This window comes from Nesoenas mayeri, assembly GCF_963082525.1.
Source record: "Nesoenas mayeri genome assembly, chromosome: 1".
NCBI lineage: Eukaryota > Metazoa > Chordata > Aves > Columbiformes > Columbidae > Nesoenas > Nesoenas mayeri.
Window position 1 is genome coordinate 142,301,391 of NC_137541.1, and position 21,788 is coordinate 142,323,178.

A 21,788-nucleotide genomic window follows, 5' to 3' on the forward strand; every position below is an offset into this window, starting at 1 on the left:
CAGAAAGCCAGGGAACCTTCTTACTTCTGAAAGTATGTTTTCTTTTTTCTGAGCTTTAAGTGGATGGCAGTTATGACAAAGCCCATCAGGGTTGCCGCTGTGCCGGTAACCACATAGGCAATTCCCAGGAATGGGTTACTTCCTCCGCTCCACACCACAGTTGAAAGAATCACATGCTTCCTTCCCTTGAATTTGGTAACAGGGAAATCTGACAGAAGGATGTTAAGGTTTCACTGACAAAGTTAACGTTATTCCCAGGAGGAGAAAAAGAAGTGGTAAGTGCTCAAAAACCTTTCCAAAGCATAGTCTAGAGATCTGCATTCGCTGCAAAACCTCCTGTAACTGATCTGTGATGTCTCTGTTACTCTGGGTCCAAAAGCTCAGCAGCAGCTGATTGTAAGAGATCCAATTATTTTAGATACAGTCACTGTGTAAACATGGAAATAATTTTCCTTAACATACATTTCAGATTCATAATTTATGTAACTGCTACTGTGATAATTTGCTATGAAAACTCAGTTGAAAATGAGCCTTTTAGGCAGCTTATCATGATGATACTCCACATATTCTCACTGAGGGGAAGTGCTCACCTCTACCTAATGCATTGCCTACCCAGGATAATATATGATTTTACCTTTTATCTCTCCACGTTGAAACTTTCAGAATAGAACTACGCTACAACATTTAAAATCATAGCTCTGTCAGCTGAGAAATTTATAGTCATCTTGCCATAACTTCTGCTGACAAAACAAGAGCTTTAGTCAGCAAAGTTCACGCTGTTCAGCATGAGAGTGCATTTTCACCAGCACAAAAGCTCCTGTCAGCATGTGGCCCAAATCTGCCAGAGGGCTCTGCTGGCCCAGGCATCCTGCACAGCTCACAACAGCAGGGATACCTCTAGCACTTCTTGCACCCCAGTAAGGGTGTCAACACATCTCATTAGGCCATTATTAAATATTTCAGCTAAAACAGCCTCTTCAACCCTCTCTTCAGGTTCCCAGTCTTCAGTTTTACCCTTTGTGTAAAGCTCCCATGTGCTGTATCCAGCTAAAACTAGCCCCCTCAGAAATCAAATCCGAAGTCACATGCTGCCATTTCAGTTTCACTTCATCTGCATGGGTTAAAGAAAACCTATTTGTAGTGTCACATCAGCCTCAAAACTAGGTCTTTTCACAGTGACTTAGTCTGGAGTGCTTTGCTCAGTTTTGCTCTCCTTTTACTATACAAATCCCATCCACTTCCATCTCATTATAACTATCTAATAGTTTTGGATAATCAGAAAGGATACTATAGGAAATATGAAAAGTGTAATTCCCTGCTGGGAGGCCATTCACAAACTGCTTTACCCGTTCGACACGACGGTAAAGATTTCTGAACGTAGCAAAGGCTGACACTCGCATCCAGATTATGAAGTCATCATTTACATAACCATTGTTCCTTTCATCTTCCTCATCTAACAAATATACGGGTTTCTGCCAGTAAGGAGGTCTTGCTGTCCCTGATGAAAAAGAAAGACATACTGTCAGGAAAAACAGTGGTTGGTGAGTAACTTCTGGGCCTAATCACAATGAACACAGCATATGAAATATGAGAGACACAAGACTCTGCCCAGTATTGAAATATTATATATGGTAGATAACACTTTTCACCCAGGCATCTCCACTCACCTTAAACATGAATTAACAGAGTTTGACAGTACCCAGTGGTTGATACATATTGGAAACTTCAAGCACAAGAAAACCAAAGTGACTCGCACAAATGAAAATACCATTTATTCTGGATTCTTGCCTCTTCAGCAAGCAACATGCTCTCTATAACGTGGAACCTGCCTTCATTTTCTATACATTAATTTATTCCTGTACAACCAGAAAGGCACCTTTCTGCAGTTTAAGGCACAGCTTATGATATTTAGAATCTGTCATATGAAAACCACTTAGATAATTAGCTCTTGCATATTGCATCCAGCACAGCACTGACCTGATCCAGAATAGGGAGCTTTGAGTCCCGCTTCAATATAGATCAATCATAACAAGGAAATAGCCCCAGGAAACAGCTGTTTGAAAGACTTAGTGACTATGGTGGCCTCACCTATCTGACAACTGCTTAAGAATCTGCAAAGGCGTGAAGAAGGAAAGACGTGACATGCAATTCTCCTTCACAGATGTTTTCAATAGGAAAAAAGAAAGTTACTATAACTTTGCTTTCTCTGGACAGATTAAGCGTTACAAGAAACTCTACAGAAGGGTGTTGACATGGGCTATTTTCAGTCCTCCAAAACTACTTTCTTGCAATTTCTATGATACTTGGGCTAAATCTGTGTTCTGTTCTGTCACCCTCTAGAGCTGCTTTTCCAACCTGCTTTTGGAGGTATTACTCCCAAAGGCAATTCATCTCAGAATGGGAGACCCTCACACATGTGGGAGGCAAGGTAGGGAAGCCATTGAAAAATCAGGAATACCAGTGGAACTGTTCTTACCTGCAAATGCAGAAGAGAGTGACAGATTGTCTGATTTTGGATTGCGAAATTTCACATTTTTATCTGTCCACCAACTGTTTCCAGTCTTCAGCAGTGGTACTTGAACAACAGATGAGTTAAGATTGTAAAAAAGATCAATAGTATCTGCAGGGAACACAAGAAGCAATACTTAGGAGTGAAAGGCAGTCATTCTAATTCCCCAGCATTTAAAAATCTTGCTATTCCTAGTTCTCTGCAGGAGCATTCTGTCCCACAGTCAGGGCTCCAGAGCAATGTGGGCCACTGGTCTAGATCTGAGCCCAGCCCAGTAAATCAGACTTCCAAGGGAGCAGAGAGGTGCACAGGCAGACGAAAATCAAATGGATCTAGAAGTTACTGAATGCAGCTGCCCCTTTGCAAGTCCTCTGGGGTATGGGTGGCTCAGCTGCTTGAAAACAGATACTGCATTGCCAAAATCTGCTGCGTGGAACAGGTGAAAAAATGGGTGAGGATGGGACAGACAAAGGGATGAGGTAGAGGAGAAAAGTCTGTAGAAGCTTTTTGTCTTCTTTTCTCCCAAAGAAATCCATTCTGAAATCCACCAGTGTTCATGGCTAGGTGCCCTTGAGGTTTCAGCCCAAAATTACTCACAGGCAGATTATGCCCACTGGGTTACTATAAACAAGATCAAACCTGGGATCAAATTGTATAAGGACTATGTATGCTTCCAGCATTCAGAGAACAAAATGCAACCACACAGATGCAAAGGTCCAAACCAATGTGAAGAACATGTTACCTCCTTCTAAGCACACCACTGTTAGAAGGCAGAATATAGGCTCTCCCAACACCATACAACAATGTACTTTTTAGCAAGGAAGTACACTAAATCTGTTCCTGTTTTCACCAGGGACTCAATTCCTAAGTTCTGTTGTATATTCACATTGAAGAGGGTCTTAGTTGGTTTCAAAATGAGAGGCAAGCTACTAAACAGCACGAAGTAGGGCCCCATTTTCACCACAGTAGCACTGCCAAAGAAAACCTTTTCTGGGAGAAAGGCAGAGATCTTGCAACATCATTATTCAGCTGGATTGGGGTAACGGAATAGTTTCAAGTGGAAATTAGTACGGCAGATGTGGAAGGTACCTACTTACCATTGAACATGCTGTTGGCAATAGCACCACATGGAGCCATGGGTGTCCCATTTTGGTAGCTGGTGAAGGGTGCACAATAGCTCTTCTCAATCTGCATTCAAGGTCACAGAGCAATCAGGCACAGAACCTGGGGTTTTGTTTTGGTTTGTTGGTGTTAATGCTCTCCTCCCATTCCTTCTTTTGTAAAGACACTGAATAATTAAGTCTCCAGTACCTTTTGGTCACATTAGAGATACATCCAAATGAATGAGTTTGTAGTTGAGGAATACCTTCTATATCATAGTAAGTAAACTTAAGGTCTTCACCGTATTCTGCTGCAGACTTGCGAAGTCCAGACTACAAAAACTCATTTGGTGATCTGCTATTGTAATATAGCTACAATTTAAAACGTTCCAGTGAAACCTTGGCTTACCCTACAACATCTTACTTTTCCTTCTTTTTAATTTTGACTCGGACTGCTTCAGTGGTGGAGAACAGCAGATACAGTTAGCCACATTACTGCAGTTCTGTGTGAAGAAATGCTGATGGTTGATGGCACAGCATGAAAAACAAAAGCCCATCTCAAATTTATCGCACCTCTCCTAGCCCAGTTTGTAAGAAACTATAAATCTTGAGGTTTAAAACCAGAAATATTTTCAAGTAACTAATAAACTGTGTAACTGATTGGCACAATAAGCTAAAAGTGGTTCCGTTCCACTTGGATGCAAACGAACGAGCTGACTGGACCCTTAGAGAAGGATGGGGAACATGTCTTGAGAGTTACAAGAAACATTTTATAAAAAGAACAGATGATTATGGCACAATCATCCTATGTACTGAGAAGACAGTGTGCGGACTCCGTGCATATTAAGAAATGCTACTTCTAAGCCAAAGAAAACGTTTTAGATCTGTAAGTAAAAAAACGGAACGCAATGGTTGCTCTCTCCAATTTCCTTATGCAGACCTGCTGCAGGTGATGTTGTCTAGCCTCCTCTTTAGACCTCTAAGTTGCGTACTTCAGAATGCTACATGATCAGCTATTTCACTATAAACCTCCTCCTGCTTCTTGTTCACTTCCAAAACCAGATGGCAAAATAAAAGACTTAGAATAACTTAATTCCCTAACCCTATAATAAAAGCACAGGTTAAAACATTTCTGGCTAAGACTGAAAACATGAGAAGGAAAAGCTTTCTGTAAATTTATTTGAAAGAGGCAATGTATTTTTAATCAGCTTCCCTATTAGGTGCAGGTTTAAGAACTGCAACATTGAACTGATATCTTTGATTTATCCCCTCAACCTTCCTCTCTTATTAACTTATTAGACATAATGGCCCTAACAATCATAAAAACAGAGACCAAACACTGAAAATCTGTACCTTCTGTTTATTCCTCCCTAGAGCCATCTTAACACGCTTACAGTTACGCCTAGTTAGCTCTCCATATGGTCAAAGATGTACCTGCTGGCAACACTGACAATCTCATAACATAAAGAAGAAAACTTACATTTACATTTTGACCCAACAACTGTGCATCACTTCTTGATATCACATATCGACGGTGGTTTTGGTAGAAGTTTTGAAGGCCGTAGTACATAAAAACATCACCCTAGAATTCAAGGATAAAACCCTTCAGTAAGCTGAGCTCATGTAGACAAAGAGAAATTCTATTACTTGCTAAAGAAGAAAGTGGAAGAGAGTGCTCAATTCATATTTAAGGACTGGTAACTACACTCTAAGCGATTACTTCAGCAGACACTGCTAGAATCTAGTCTTTAGCCCAACCGAGAGTTTTAGTATTTCGGCACAAAACTAAACATACTTTAAATCACCAAATGAAATCTAAATTAAAAATGCCTTATTACTATTTTATTCAAGATGGCACGGCTGGCCATGCACCTGCGCCAACTATCAATATTTGGCGGAGACTGACACTCATCTTCCATAAAAGAAAGTGCACAAAATACTTTTAAAAGTACCCATTAGCTCTTAATTCCTTCAGGTTTTTTGAAAAATACGCTGACTCTCATCAATTATATGAACTCTTTGGAAAGTTTAGTCCTGTAATTAAAAGGAAAATGTGAGGCAGGCAAATACAAGCAAGATAAATTATTATTAAACTATAATCCCCTATTATTCAGTTAAGTAAACTTCTCATCTCAAACATCACTGTAATCTGAAGAATTACAGAATATTTTTACAGTTATTCAGCATTGGAGAGGCTGTTAAGTGACTCCATAATTTAAATTGCACTGTAATTTTAAGGGATCATTTATGCAGTATTAAGCAGAAGATCTCTCTGGTAGGACATGAAGCATTTTAACAGCCTCAGCAACATGACCTGGAAGTTTAGGACAGCAAATCGAGGATACTTTTCCCAATTGAAACTGCAGAATGACATTGCTAGACTTGAATTATTTCAGGGACCTTGGAGACTAACAGCATAACCTTTGTAAAAAAGACGACAGAAGTTTACTTATGGTGAGTGGTCAGAGCTTCAGATTTCTTTCTCATTTGAGAGCTTAGCAGTGTAGTAACAACTAATCCCAGGCCATGGGCAAGGGTTTGCTGCTGACTCAGAGACAAGTCACCTCTGCAATCAAACACCATTTCCTTCATCCCCATCTCCTCCTTGGACATCTCTCAGCTAGCGACAGAGGTAGCCTGATCTTTATTAACATACCAAAATGAATAGTAACGGCAAAAGTTTAAAATTTTGAGTATTTCATGTTTTTAAAAAGTACAAAGAAAATTTAGTCAGGAGCTCCACAAAGCGGAAGTACTGTATTTTATCATATAGGGATATAAGTAACAGCAGGTACTAAACGACCTGAGTTGGTTTCTCACATCCACTTACCAACATATCTTCCTTTAGCGTGAAATTAACAGAACAGTGGCATTCCTTATTCCAATTAGAGGTATTTTCACGGAGTTTTGAACACTCTGAGCATTTATCTGAATAATTCATCTGTCAGAGAAGTGAACAAGCAGAGATATTGTAGTAAAGGACACACACACAGGAAAAAGTTAGTGTTTTAGCTGCAAGACTTTTCAGAGCAGTTGTCTTCTAAGTGACTCTGTGCTGCCAAAAACATTGTTAAAATTTGACAGAGAATCACGACTTGGCCTAAATGAACATTCACAAATTTTATCCCTGGTTTAAAGCTGTTTCAGAGCCTTTTGATGACTGTTGCAGAACCTCCACATCTGCTCCTTGGCAAAGGAGTGCTGAGTGAAGAACACTTCTGCAGCTTGGTCTGGCTGACCAAGTAATGTCTGAGCAGTCCCCACACACATCATGGCCCACCCACTGCTCCTGAACAGCCTGGATGTGGCGCTGAGCGTTGCCTCCAACCAGGAGTCTATTAACACCACCACAGGGCTAACCAACCGTACCTCCAGGAGATATCTGAATACCAGGGCTCCCTGCATTTTATGATTTTGCCCCAGCAAACATGTATGTTCTTGTACTACCAAACACTATCAAAGGAGTTAGTTTATTTCCCTACAAAAACCCAGGAAATAGCGACAACATTTCAGGTATTACCAGCTAGTGGCAGTAATTACCATCCATATTTCAGATATTACCACCCAGTTAACCACCCAGTGCTTGCTTTTTTTTGGTGACTAGCTATCTCTGAGGATTTTCATAGAAACACTGTCTGCTAGACCTGAGCCTGAGGCATGAAGCCATTGCTACCACCTTTATCTGGAAGAAAAAATTCAAAGCCTTTTCTCTCCAAAAATAGCCCAGTTTCTTCTTCATAGAATACCTAAGAACACCCCCCCCCAAAACAAACCTGGAATTCTCTGATGCTGTTTGCGGACAGGATGAGGCAGATTCCCACAGAAAGGCAGAACGCGCCTGTGAGAAAGAAGCTGGAGAGCACGGTCGCAATGGTGAGCTGGGGTTTCCACGCTGGGAGCCTCTGTTGTTTGAATGCGCTGTTATCCGGACATCTGGAAGGACGTGCTCCTGCTTCTTGTGGAAGACAGCTTGTCTTGTTTTTCATTTTCTTCTTGGTGAGAGGAATGAATAATATACTTGTGCAGGAAAGTCTTTAAGCTGAGATACTGTCCTTACTGTTGGAAGACTGCATTGTTTGTTCAAACCTGCAATATGGCCAGGAATTACTCATTAACTAGATCTCTCTCTCTTCCTCATTTTCTACATTTATGTTTGGATCTCCTTCATCAGCTTGTACTAATCTAATGACTGTGTACTTTGCTCAGGGCGTCCAGCTCATGCCTCCTGGAAAAGCAACTGTCCTGCAACTCAGTAGGATTTGTTATGTCTTATTCATTGGCAACGATACTGCTCAAGATACTGGAATTTCTGCATAATTTCAGATGTATTATTGTTTCTCCCTTCACTTCAATAGCTGCCCAGCTAACAGGCATGGCATACAATAATAGGAGCTCTACTCCAATTGCACTGGATGCCACTGGAGAGGACTTCAGGTGCTGAGACAGCACTAGACAGAAAATGTTGCTTTGGAAGACCAAATCAATTTTCTTAACCTACTATATTCACTGCTATTGATTCAGACACAATTTAAAGTTGTAAAAAAAGTTATATGTTTTTTTATTACAAAATGGAAACTCATTCTCCAAATATCTGATTTGTATCAATGGCTTTCCAAGATGCTGATGTTTTACTCAACCTTTATTCATCTTGTCCTCTGAAAAAAATCCATCCGTTACCTACTATCCACAATGACAAAAGAATCATCCAGAGATCACCTCCTTTTAATTTAAATGGATAAACAGAAGAATATTTTTGGCACACTTCAGAAGTTTAACCAAAATGAAGTCTCAATGCAATAGATAGATAATTTATTATGCAATAGCAAAAAATAACATTTGGCCAGTTCTAGAACAGAGAGGTGAAAAATACCTTTTTGACAAATTACTGAAATTCATACGATATTTTCAAAGACCTTCAAGGGCAAGAACTAGATTACCACTCTCATGAGAGAAGTGAATGTCTCCTTTGGAACAGCAGAGGGAGATAACAGAGAACTGAGTTGTACAAAGACTTTCACACCCGAGTTTTTTCACCTTCAGAGTCTTAAAAGTGACATATAGTAAATTGAGCAGGTGAATGCAATGTAACTCTAGTTTAAGTATCACAATGTTTCTGCAACAGAAATAATGATAAGACTAAACCCAAAACTTTTATTTTATTATTAAAAGGAAACTAAGAAAAAGTTGCAATGTGCATTCTTTCTGTATTGATAGACCTCTGAAAAGCCAAAATTCTTGATACCATCTTCTGTTAATCACTTCCATTGCAGACAAAGTAACAGTAAAATGCAGCTGCAAATGACTTCCTTGTTGCTAAAAACATTAAAAGAGTCCCAGCTTCACAGACCCATCTCTGCACAGCTTTATAATGCTCGTCTCCAGTAGGTCAATTGTTTCTTTCTTTATCTGAAGAAAACAAAAATCAAAGCAAGCATCAAAAGTTATTCATAATGCTTTGGCTAAATACCATTATTTATTTACTCAGGCACTTTACTATAGGAGTAGAAATTAAATAAGAAGTTCTCATACATGGTCGTGAGCTCCAGAACGTTTCGATTTTGTAAAATATCTAGCATTTGCTCTGCAGTCCTAAAGTACAACTGTGGCTCAGAAAGTCCCATCTAACATGACCCCAGAAAAGCTGTAATCGGCAGGGAGCTGATGAAGTTGCCACAGCAAGAGATCCATCCTGGGCTGCAAAATCCCTACGTGACTTTCCAGAGTATCAACTGGTATGACACAGTCCACGGGAAGCGCTGCACTGCAACAGCCACAACGTTGTTTGTGTCTGAGACACCTGAATGGAAGGTCAGGTCTACATGTGCTGTATGCAGCGTACTTTGGTTTACAACACGGATATGCCTGTAGTTTATTACTTATCAAAAGATAAAAGACAAATGTATTTGAGAGTAACTAATTGACAACGTATTTCAGCAGGAACACGAGATTCTCTATCATCATGGTTAGTCCAGAGTCTCCTTATAGCTCTCTCTTCCCACTTAATATGACCTATTTGCAAACTTTCCCTCAGGATTATATCCTTCTGTGCCTCCCTTTTGTACAGGAATAAATCATGTGAGAAAGCCTGGCCAATCTCTATTCCTCACTGTGCTACGTGAGGGTGAAAACAGTTGTTTTTCTATCACAAGTCCGTTTCTTAGAAACCTTTTTACTTTCATGATGCCTGAAACTTAAACTTCCTGTATTTTCAAACTTACTCAAGGCTCAGTGTTTGTATTATTTGCAGACAATACAATATTGGTTTTTGTTAAAAAAACTCAGATCTTACAAACAAGTAATTTGAGGAGTTGAGACAGTTCTGTATTGTCATCAACCTATATACACAAAGCTTTCAAAGCAGGAAGCTTGTCCTTTGGTCAGATTCTAAAGTACAAAATCAATTTTTATTTTAACCTTTACGCTTTAGTACAACTCCAGAATCTGATAAACTCATTTACCCCTCCTCTGGCTTCTTTGTGAGCTTTCTTTTTATTTCCTTCTCTCCATTGTTTGGGATGAATGAAGTGGGAGACACAAAAACAGAGAAAAAAAAAGTCCAACAGCATTAACTAATGAGATGCTGAGGCAACTGAGAGAGCAGTGAATCAGGGCACCATCCATTATGTGGATATGATGGGATACAGCACTACCATGTATGAAGATTCATGTGTTTCTAAATTAATATATTTATGAGAATATATTACTGTGTACATAATTCTTCACTGAACATCAGGTGAGTACAACAACAGTAAGTAGAATAGATATGTGTTACCAGCTGTTCTTGCTTTCTGGTGTAATTGCAATGAAATTTAGCAATGCAGCACCTTAAATATGCAAAGAAATTATTGATAACTGAGATTTTCATTTAAAATAGGTCAGTATGCATAATTTCTAATTTTAAGGGTACAATTTTGCCTCCACAACTAGTAAGAGATGAAAGAAATTAGTACAACAAACTGCCAACTCTCTAAATGACATGTTTGGTATGATAATTCCTCTCTTCATTGAGAAACCTTATGACTATTCATAGCAAGTATTTGACCATTTTTATACAACGGTAAGATCCTCTGCTCACTGAGACTGTATTCTATACTTCAAGCCTGAAAGTTGCCAAAACATTCCATTAGTTTCTACTGTGTTAAGGTGCCTTATCTCCAAAATATTATTTGGATATCTTTTGTTTCTGACTTTTCTTATAAATAACTTTCATGAGTCTGTGTGATGTCTGCAGCAGGACAAATAGCTGCAACATGTTCCACTTACATAGCTCAAGATGTCAAAAACCATTCTGTATGTTGTGTTACCTAAGTCAAATGCAGGTTAGAAGACATTTCTGTAATCACATGTTCACTGTTCTGTAATCACACACAAATATCTATTCATTATTCTAATACTGTATGTGAAGGTGGAACATTCTTACTTACTTGGTTTTAACTTGAACTAAGACTTAACATTTTGATGTTAAGATAGCCTTAAGATTTTACCTTAATAAAATACATCTGAGTCTCAATTTTTGGCCTGCATTCCTAGAGAAATACTGTGATGCTACCTACAGTGAGCTGAAAGGGATAGTTCAGGTTTACAATAGCCCCAAATTAAATAATAGCAGCACAATCTTCAGGTTTTTTGAGGTGGATCACCCGTAGTCTACTGTACGTATATTTACTTAAAAAAACATCTATCCCACTGCAACCAGCAGCTTTTGTACTGCTATGTCTGTGATTTAGTGTTTTCTGTTCTTTAAAAACTTACAGGTAAGTACAAGCACCATACAAAAAAGCCCTATGGATTTTCCACAAGAGGGAGCCTCCTTGCCTCAAAAAGCAAAGTGGGCTTTGTTGCTACTTCATTTCTGCAATGTATTTTTTTTTGCGAGGCGCTTTATCCGAGATTATTAGGAACATGCACCTTTGTGTATATGAGACTGTAAAATAGAGCACATACAAATATACAGAGAAATGCAGAGAACAATTAACGACTAATAATTTGTTTCACTTGTGAAACAGCTTAATGTCTATATGCAAAAAATGTCCTTCTTCCCTGGAGATCCTGCATATCGGCCTGCTCTAAATGTGCAAAAAAATGGAAACACTGCCGGAAATTGGAAGCTTTATAACAAAAACTAATAGAGGAATGTGCCTTTTTCACTCTCTGCTGGTTAGATACCAGCTGATACTCCACAGCATATGGGAAACATGGCTTGTCACAGCAATAAATATGAAAGCTGGATTATAGAATTGAAAAGAATAGTAAATTATCTTAGGAGTCGAACAGTCTACAAATGATGGATGGCTCTACAGAGTTTGTACCCTACTTCTTGCCGCCCCCAAAAAAAACCCCAAAAATGAAAAAAACCAAAAGCTTCTGCAAAGTTTTATTTTGTTTTTGAGGAAACTTTTACACAAAGTCTTCTTACTCAGAGAACTTCCTGGGAACAGGTAAAACAACCATCTAGCATAAACAAGAGAAGAGAAATTCATACCATAACCATGGAAGTCGCAGCTGTGACTTGCAACAAAAAACGAAAACAACTTCCTCAGAAGGTAATTTTGAGACCTGAGAGCACAGACTTAACAGTCAAATATTGACTTCTTTGTGTTTCTAGACCACTGAAGTCTGCTTTACAGAAAGAAAACCTTACTGACCAAGATCTGAGCGCTACAATCAGAAGTAATGAATATACAGAATATATACAGGTGCTTATACAATACCTCAGGGATATCCATCATTCTCCTTAGTTTCTGATCTCTCCAATTCCAATCCAGAATCATATATTTTGTGGAGTTCAAGCACAGGCCATCTAAAAAGGCAACATAAAAAAGATAATTTGACATGTGCTTATCAAAATGATTATTGGCTTTACGTCTTTTGCTGCCTGTTTCCAAGGAAAACTAATCTTTGAACACTTAAGTACTATATTTTCTGCTTGGAAAACTAATGCACTGACACTGCAAACTCCCTTAACCACATAATCCCATGGCTTTTTGGAAGACAAACACAAAAGCAGAACAACTACTGTTGCCAGGTTTGTCAAGAGCTAACATCCTGCCAGAAAATAATTCCTCAAGCTTCCTCTTGATGAAACCGCAAGAGCTGAATTTCCACAGCTGATGAGGAGCTGGTAAGTCACAAGGACCCCGGTCTGAAAACTCTTGTTAATGGGAACTGACAGTGTTTAACAATTTACAGGACCGGGTGCTATGTGAATGTGAGTCAGGTCAGTGGTGCTGCTGAAGAATTCCTTTATCCTCCAAATAAATGGTGGTGAAAGAAGAAAAAGGTCCTTTCTGAACAGGCCCTCCAGCTGTTCTCCTATTTTTCTCTGGTCTTCTACATGATGCCTACAATTTTTCATATCAGTTTGTCTCCTCTCCTTTCTCTAGTGAGCTGGCACTGCAACACCAAGGGTTCAAAAAAGGACGTGACATTAGGAGAAAACAATACATCTTGTGTCCCTGCCATAAGCTGCCTCCACCTAACACATTAATGTGCTGATGTGCTGAGCATTAATGATTTAATGTTGGTGGAGGGCAGAGGAAGCAACAAAATTACGCTACTCCTGTACCCTTTTGGAAGGAGTGGTAGAGTCCCAATCCACAGCCAGTCTATGACCAAGAAACCATGGTCAGAGCAAGGCAGTTTTTAGAAAGAGGAATAGAAAGGATCATCTTGTCATTTTGTTGTTTGCTTTTCTTTGTGTACATAATATCTACTGAGTAATTAAAAGTACTCAAAATTTGGGAAAAGGAGATTTATACAGAATAACTAATTTTCTTACAGGCAAATCAGAAATAAAAATCAAATCAGCAAGCAGATCTTTCATCCACCCTCACTAAAGTTTACACTGAACTCAGAGTGACACATGATACAACAACTTCTGCCATTATTTCCTTTAGATTTACTTGCAATGTTTGGTTTCCTAGAGCTTTAAATCTTACATCATGGTTTTGCAATCACTTTCAAGTCACCATAAATCAGTATTCCTGCCAAAAGAGGAAGTCCCCCGCCTCTGCCTGCTCATTACCTGAGTCTGTGTGCACACCGGTTTTGTTTTAATTGGGATCACTTCTAATTGGGATCAGTTCACTGAGCTGCCAAACAGACTCGGGCTTTCACAAGAAGCAAGAAGGGGGAATAAGCGGGCACTGACAGGGCGGGTGGGTGGGGATGTATTACTCTGCCTTGCTCTGGTAATACTGATTTATGCCAGCCTGAAGTGATCATAAAATCAACTACTAGAACCTTGACCTGATTTCACTGACACAGTAGAAATGGAGAAACAAAACTGTACAGTATAGCACCTAAATCCACAGATTCATGTCAACCTAAGCACTTCAAAAACAACTGAAGTCTCGCTTCTCATGAGACCAAGTACAAGATACTTATGGAGAAAACACTTCCTTTACTCCTACCTTGCTCCACTAGTGCTTTTACTCTCCCAGGAGTTCCAACCCCGATGTGGAACACGCCTTTCTCCAACATATTCATCTGTTCTTTTATCTAATTTGAAGAAAGACAAACCACAGTAACACCAGTAACTTGTTTTAAAGTTTATTCTCAAAGAGCTGGAAATAAATTCAAAATCTCATAGTATCTCTTGCTAGAATACCATCAAATAGCAAATGCTGTTCATCTTTCAATCTGTCAAACTGATGTATCTTGGAGAAAGTTTAAGAAATGTCACAGCCAGCTGGGCATCACACTTTTCTAGAAGTTGAGTCATTTTCAACTTTGAAAATCTGCTACCGCACCAACTATTTTTGGAGGTGAGAACACCAAGCTTCCTTCAGCATTTAAACAAATTCTCTGGAAATGTCTGGAAAACTGTCAAAGTTGAATTAGCTCTAATCTCCTTCAAGATGAAGACAGCAGAAAAGGGTGAAATAAAGCAAGTGACATTTGTGTGTTTGACAGCATTTGTATCAAAGGCCAAATGTCCACTCATTACCCAACATCCTGCTATTTTGTGCTTTCCAACAGGTATGGATATTGGGTATCCTGGTGTCCCATTGGCAGAATGCAAATATGGGTGCTGCTACAGTTTGCTTTTATAAACCTCTGTGTGTGAGCCTTCTATTTAGAGAGGCAAAAGCCATTTGAATGAGCACCTCACAGGAATGTGGAACATCTTTAAAACAGAGCATATGCATAAGCGTTTACATTCTGCATAAGGTTACACCAGAGTTATTTGAGACGGTGTCTGGCTAGATTCTTCAAACTGCAAGAATGGGTTTCCAAAGGAAGCATTACCTAAAGACAGGAACATTATATGAACACTATATGAAAGGCACTATTGCTAAATGCTTTAAAAAGAAAATGGTACGGCACTATTTAGCTGTTTAATTGTTCTAGCAAAATTCCCTTGCAGCTCTCTTACCTTTATGTGCTTTGCAAACAACTTAAGAACTCTGCAGTCTCCTTTAAATGCTGTCATTGACCTAGCAATAAAAAAAAATGAAAAAGGAATTACAAGCATTGGGGCTGAGATTAAGACCACACAGGAGGAAAGCAAAACCAACTGGCATTTCTTAATGTGCTTGAGGCACACAGTCCCCCACTGACCCTTGCTTGTCTTTGAACACTATGTACATTCTTGTTTGCTACTTGATCAACAGTGATCAACAACTGGACAAACACAATAGGATATATCAGTAGGGGGCAATATTGTTTAGAGAGCTTTTCAGATAATGTTTAATAATTATGGCCTGTGCTTTCACAGCTAACTTAATTCAAAACTGACTAATCACCAATTTCTCACTCAAAAATATCTCTGTTCCTGAGATACAGGCATGAATGAACGTGTGCGTGCATGCACAAAAGGAAAGATCTGTGTATGGACCAATCTACATTTTAGAGTCTTCCTGCAGCTTTGTTGCTGGGAAAACTTCGGCTTCCACAGTCTTTACTGCTGAGATTGCATAAATTCCAGTTAACCAAAACTATTTTGTCGGAAAACCTGACTTGTTTTTCTGACATCCCATTTTGGCACAGAGTTGACAACTGCATGTTCTGTATTAATCAAGCTGGAGACAACATATTCAGTATTTACCCAACACCATTTAAGCCAGCTTTCTCTGCCTGTTTTTGCAGTGCACCAAATTCTCAATTTTCTCTTGTGCAATGCTAAAGGTTATATACAAGTATATACATAAACCATTTAAGCCTTAGATGGTAACATCGGCATGCAGGGGCTAAGCACGACTGGCACAACTGCCGTATCTGTGTGTTTGTCTGTGGCATGGAGTCAAACTTCCCAGCTGTCCATCCCATGTTGTACTGACAGTCAGAGGAAGTGCAGTCAACATGCAAAAGACAACCATGACACTTGTGAGGCAAACATTAGTTCAAAGTCATCAAGTCTTCTGGAATGAGAAAGGGGGAGGATAGAGAAGGGAAAAAAAGAGGGCAGGGAACACTGAAAATTGTTGTCCCTGCACAGCAGTTTTGCCAGCCTGAGCCAGCTGAGAACAAGGACACAGACCTGGGGGCACTCAGGCCAGATACATGCGTTGGCACTTGTGGCCCTGAAAAGCCACGTCCTCATTGCCTTTGGTGCAAAGTCACAACTTATAGCTGTGGAGCATGATGCTTTATGGGTTTACTCTGTTCCCAAGTATAATGTGTTGTGTGTTTCTCCCAAATTGATAACACTTTATTTTTGGTTTTTAACATAATAGCACTTCCATGCAACTAAAGCGTTACTTCATTCTAAAACCAAACACCACACTCCCACAGTTTAAAGAAGCAAGGGATATTGCATCAGTTTGAGTCAGTGAATTTGTTGGCTAGCAGAGGACAGTGTCCCAGTTTTGCCTTTATGTCTGTGGTTCCAAGACAAAACCTCTGACTGACTGCCAACCTCAACATAACATTTGCTATCGACATACTTGATGAGTTCCAAGGAACGAAGGGCAGAACTGCAGATAACCAGCATCACCAACGACTTCTTCTCCTTGTGGTTTTTGCGGAGTTTTGCCCACTTAGGACAGACTGCAATGAAAAAGCCCATGTACACACACAGAGAAAGTACTACACACCACAATTTTAAATTACAAGTAGAGTACATGATGAGTGGTAGCCAGCAGCAAGAACACACATGCTGACTCCTATGAGGTCTGGATCTCTGGCAACACTTTTACATTTAGTCATGGCTGAGAAATTGGAAAGAAAATGCCCAAAATAAATAAAATACAGAAATATCACATAACTGAACAAATCAGATAAGCATTAAAAATCACAATTTCGTAAGATGACAAGCCTATTGTCTTCATTTGCCACACATGGCAAACTGTATCAGAGAATACCAATCAAAAATAAATGTTTACCAGACCAGAAGTTCTATACAAATATAAAAGAGAATAAAAATTCTCTTAGTTCATGTCTGCAGACAGCTGCAGGATTTTTACTGTAAGATAATACATACACCTACTGAAGAAACCACAATAAATTACTGACATATAATCCCTAGCAACTAAAAGAAACTCTAGAACATTTTGATACCAAAAAAGTGATAGAGAAAAAAGAGCCAGGAAAACAAGACCTGTCATGATAAAAAAGAAAAAACCTTTAGAGTTACTAGTACTTCCTAATCAAAAATATTCAGAGGTACAGATAAAAACTGCAATAGTATTGCATTTACAATGTTTTTCATACAACTTTCATTTCATCCAGACCAACATTTTAACTCACCTTCCTTCAGGTATGAAGAAAAACTGTGGGTGAGATCATTGGCTGGCAAAAAACAGGAATCTGAAAAAAAATAAAGGAAAAATAATTTTGTTGATGCATTTTTAACAGCAAAAGGAGACCATGAATTTGCAGCATAACCACTAGTTACACTGATGAAATTGTAACTGTGTTAAAATCCATTATCATAAATTACCATTTGTGAGACAAAGATTAATGTACACCTTATGTTCATGAAGCTTTACATTGGAGAAACCAATGAAGGTAACATCTCAACTCAATTGCAATTTCTCTCTTTTCTCTCACATTGAAACCCTGAATACAGGGCTGCCCAGGTGTGACTGCATACTTTTAAGAAAGTTTTCATATGTCTTTGCCACAATCAAAGGTCTTAGACAAAAGCCTCACAGTCAACCTGCTAGACTGTTCATCCAGTCTGCTTATGACGGATTGATTTGCAGATCACCCAAACAATTCATACTGTGTAAATGCAAGAACATACTAATAATCTCCCTGTCAATAAGCTTGCTCCTCTTTCTGGCCTTTCATATTGTGGTAATCTACCTAACTATATCAAACCTAATAGTAACACACTGCATTTTAATGCCTTCCTCTTCCTTAATTTCCCACTGACTGGCTGTCTTTCACCTGCTCCCTATTCTAATCAGGAAGTTTTAAAAGCAGTCTGTGGCAGACATGCCATTTAAGCTTCATATAGAGGCAATGGAGAAAGACGAGGTCCTAAGGGGTTCTTTAGAAGGCCTTTCCTTTCCGTGGTGTTTGTACAAAAAGTTTAAGTTCTTGAGACGGTGATTAAAATTAGATGGTCTGAAAACTTGCCACCGTTGTTAAGGGTCCTTTGCCTGATGGAACAATATGCTCCTGCAGAGCATTAACAACTCTGCCCTCAGGGACCCACATATTTGTCGTCATTCTGCATGAAGTACAGAACCTCAGGGTGCCTTGTCTATGGGATGAGATGATTGCTGATATATTTTAATTAAATTAAGGGGGTTTCCTTACAGATGTTATTCACGTTCACAAGGATGGTGCATTGTGCTAATGCTGGCAGCGTCAATCCACGATTTCCACCGGAACAAACAGTGTGACAAACTTGTTTTGTAGCTGATACCTGGCTGAACTCTGCCTGTGTAGCTTCTTGAGCACAGACACTCTTCATCACTATATCTTGTATTTAATGGGTGCTACCTTGCTAAAAACTTTTACTGTTCACCGACCTCTTTTATTAAATCCAGAGACTGACATTTACTGGGAGTTGAGCTCCAAAGGGAATGACTGTGTACAACTGAAGGATTGGTAGCTGATGTCCTCTTAACATCATGTTTAAAAGATGCTCTTGACCCCAGTGGGGAAGGGCAGAGGCTGCCCTTTCATAAGCATTTGTTGGTAACAGGAGAGCTCTGTACACCCACCACAGTCCTTTCCTCCCAGTGGCAAAATATATTTGCTGTTGTTTTGCTCTTCTGAATATATTAAGCGTCATTAATGACTGAATGATTCAAAACATGTTTTCTAAAGGACACAAGCTTCAGTCACTGACTTTTCAGGAACACTCCAGCAACCCTGGAGAATTAGCAATGATTTTAAATGAATTTTTCAGAAAGGGGGGAAAAAAACCCACATAGCTGCAGACTGCAGCAAGAGACCACGCTGACTGTGAACCTGACCTTTTGCACCAAGTCAGTTCACAAGAACACACAACTTCAAGCAGTTGCTTGTTATTTGCTCAGTGCTTTGACGTGAATGACTTGACAGCCGTAGAAGTTTGTAAAGTCCCTGGCACTCTAAGCCTCCAAATCCCAGCATAAAAGAAAAGAAAAAGATCTCCATCCAAGCCAAGAGCCAATATGGAAATGGGTCACTTCACTAGTCCAAAAGGCTCTTTTAATAAGAAGCCAAAGCAATTTACTATTTGCTAAAAACCCTACAGGTCTAAAAATAATTAACACAAGCTTTTCCAAGCAATCTACATGGGACTTCTCCAGGTTTTCTTGATTCAAAGAAAGCAAGCTGAACCTATCCCATAGAAATAAGGAAGGGTCAACCTAGAATCATGGATGTTAAGGAGGAACATATTTATCTAGAAAGACAGGCTTAAACTTTAAAAGAGGAAAAAACACTTCTGGGCTAGAAGGCTCCTATATTGGACACAGGTCACTAAGAGTTCAAGAAATATCACAGGTGTATACAGGTGAGTTACCAGACCATTTGAAGAGCACTACCAACAAATAATGGAGAGTGCCTATAAAATGACAGTCCCTCTTCATTTGCAGAATAAGAGGCAGAGAAGTTCAACATAGCCTTCATCTCTAATGCATCCTCAAGCTGACAGAAGCTAACTCTGCTCTGCCTTGTTCATCACTGGCTTTTAACTGGGGACAGAATATGGGAAACCAAGAGGGTCCTCACCATGGTTAAAACTTGGTCACTTTCAAGTTGGACCAAAACTACCATCTTTCCTCATGTCACTCCCTGAAAAATCTTTGTGTTTGACATCTCATAACCATGTCAGAATGATGTCTCATTGTTTCTTTGTCTACTCCCGTCATCCCTCCTATCATGCATCTGGATCAACTCAGATAATCCCAGAAACAAAATACATTTTCACTTTCAGCATCTTGGAAGCTATTATTAGGAATCATATGATTTATACAAGAAAAGCGAGCTCCTGAAATTAATACTCTACAATAAAAGGACACATTTAAACAATGTGTTTTTCTCATTCCCGTAATTCTAAGAAAACTCACATTTATTCCAAAGAAACTAACGTATCTACTTAAACAGCAAATTAATATATAGTATAAGAAAATATTTCCATAAAAACATATACCACAAGACCTCTCCCCAAATCCTCTTTCTTCTGCAGAAAAAGAACTCTTTAGCATCGTGAAGAAAACATTATTTATCTAGTAAATATAAAATAAGTTACCTGACAGCTTTAATTCCTCTATTTCAATCACTGAACGGTTTTCACCAAAATGTTGACTAAGCAGATTTTGCAGATCTGCAGGGACACCAGGTTTCGGAGCAGATTTTTCCAGAATATCAGAAATTTTATTCTAAAAAGACAAGTAAAATAGATAAGTGTGGAATTTATAATTTCTGCTCTTTGGTTAGTTGACAACACTGTAAACAAATGTTCCTCCATAACTTCATACAGTTATCTTGGCTTAATTACAGCTTAATTAGAAAAACACCTTACAATGTGACAAGATTCCCATCATCTTTAGTGGGAATGCAGACTTCAGATGCAAGTTCAGATATCTTGATGAGATGGTCTGTGAGACTGAGGACAAAAAATCTTGTGCACTCACCTGAAATGCTGCTGTAACAAAACCAAAACTGATTCTGTGAGTTTTGCTGTTGTTATACTTGAGTATCTGCTTGAATATTCAAGGTTTTCTCGTAATTTGTTTTAATTTATTATTCTTAAAGCATAAGAAGAGCAATCAGGTGGTTATATAATTTCTGGTTATATTTTGATTAAAGATGGGTAACTATCTATTTTGGAAGGAAAGATGGTTAGCTATATTCACAGAATACCATGCAAGTGTGACGAAAATGAGTTAAAAGCTCACAAATAAAATGCACTCACAAATCTGCAAGTTAAGCAGAAAGAGTTAAGCAGCTGTTTTGTTCTTCCAAAATATATACTTTTTTAAACAAAACTAATCATTTGTAGAGCCTGGATATGAGTTCATAACGAGTGCATTTTACACCTTAGGAATGTTAGCAAATTAGAGGTCTGAATCTTCACTGAATTGAAGATGTTGCTGTATTTTTCCCCGTAAATGATGACAGGGGGTAATGATTCCCATTACCTGAATCATCTGCCGGCATTTAAGAAAACAGCAGATTTTCAAGGATAGAGGCAGCCTGGAGAGAGCATTAAGAATGTGAAGCTTCTCTTGTTCTCACTGAAAAGCGATTAATTTGTGAAAGGCCAGTTTACAGTTTCTTAGCTGTGTAAGCTAAACTGACCTTGTCATCAGAAGGACGCACGGCAGCTTAAGCGCAGAAGTGGAAAGGGGCAGGAGAGCATGGTTAGGACGGAGCAATGGGGTACGTATCTGTGAGGCAAAGTGAGATTTCACAGAGAGATGAGGTGGGCCTGGAAACATTTTTGGCTGCTTTAAGGGATGGTGGGTACCTTCAGTGCGACTTCGGAAGGCTAAGGTCTGGGTCAGCAAAGATCAGTGGAAATTTTGGAGAGCTGTAGCAGGAATCTTAATGTAGGGAGGGGACAGATCTTTTTCCATCGCTTTCTCTCACTCCATCCCAGCATCTGTTCCCTCCTTCTCTTTCATTCCCCACTGTTCCATCTCTCTCTTACCAATACACCCCAGATACTCCCAGAACAGCAGTATAAGGGGCAGAAGGCTGAACAGGGAAGAGCCCATCCGGGGCTGCTGAAGCCACTGTGCCCCACAGCAAAGCTGCCTCTCCCAGCCACCTGCCACTTTGGCCACTGC

At 39.2% G+C, this 21,788-nt stretch overlaps 2 protein-coding genes across 3 annotated transcripts in view; both read right to left on the reverse strand.

The window, feature by feature from the left end:
- On the reverse strand, positions 1-7,595 carry LOC308052832 (cell cycle control protein 50C-like; the record flags this gene model as incomplete). The annotated part of the gene is made up of 7 exons (XM_080363475.1): positions 1-208; positions 1,289-1,498; positions 2,477-2,620; positions 3,607-3,697; positions 5,090-5,191; positions 6,440-6,550; positions 7,383-7,595. 7 exons carry the CDS (start codon positions 7,593-7,595, stop codon positions 21-23), a joined length of 1,059 nt encoding a protein of 352 aa, XP_080219601.1. The 3' UTR covers positions 1-20.
- Positions 7,596-8,494: 899 nt separating this feature from the next.
- Positions 8,495-21,788, reverse strand: part of CMSS1 (cms1 ribosomal small subunit homolog) — a gene marked incomplete at its 5' end in the record, with an annotated part of 251,915 nt that continues 238,621 nt past the window's right edge. For both annotated transcript variants that reach the window (XM_080362101.1, XM_080362100.1), the window contains 7 exons: positions 8,495-9,015; positions 12,321-12,409; positions 14,022-14,109; positions 14,987-15,047; positions 16,497-16,599; positions 17,299-17,358; positions 20,246-20,375. In XM_080362101.1, the coding sequence (XP_080218227.1) occupies positions 8,932-9,015; positions 12,321-12,409; positions 14,022-14,109; positions 14,987-15,047; positions 16,497-16,599; positions 17,299-17,358; positions 20,246-20,375 (615 nt within the window). In that variant the 3' untranslated portion in view covers positions 8,495-8,931. The remainder of the gene's footprint in view (positions 9,016-12,320; positions 12,410-14,021; positions 14,110-14,986; positions 15,048-16,496; positions 16,600-17,298; positions 17,359-20,245; positions 20,376-21,788) is intronic.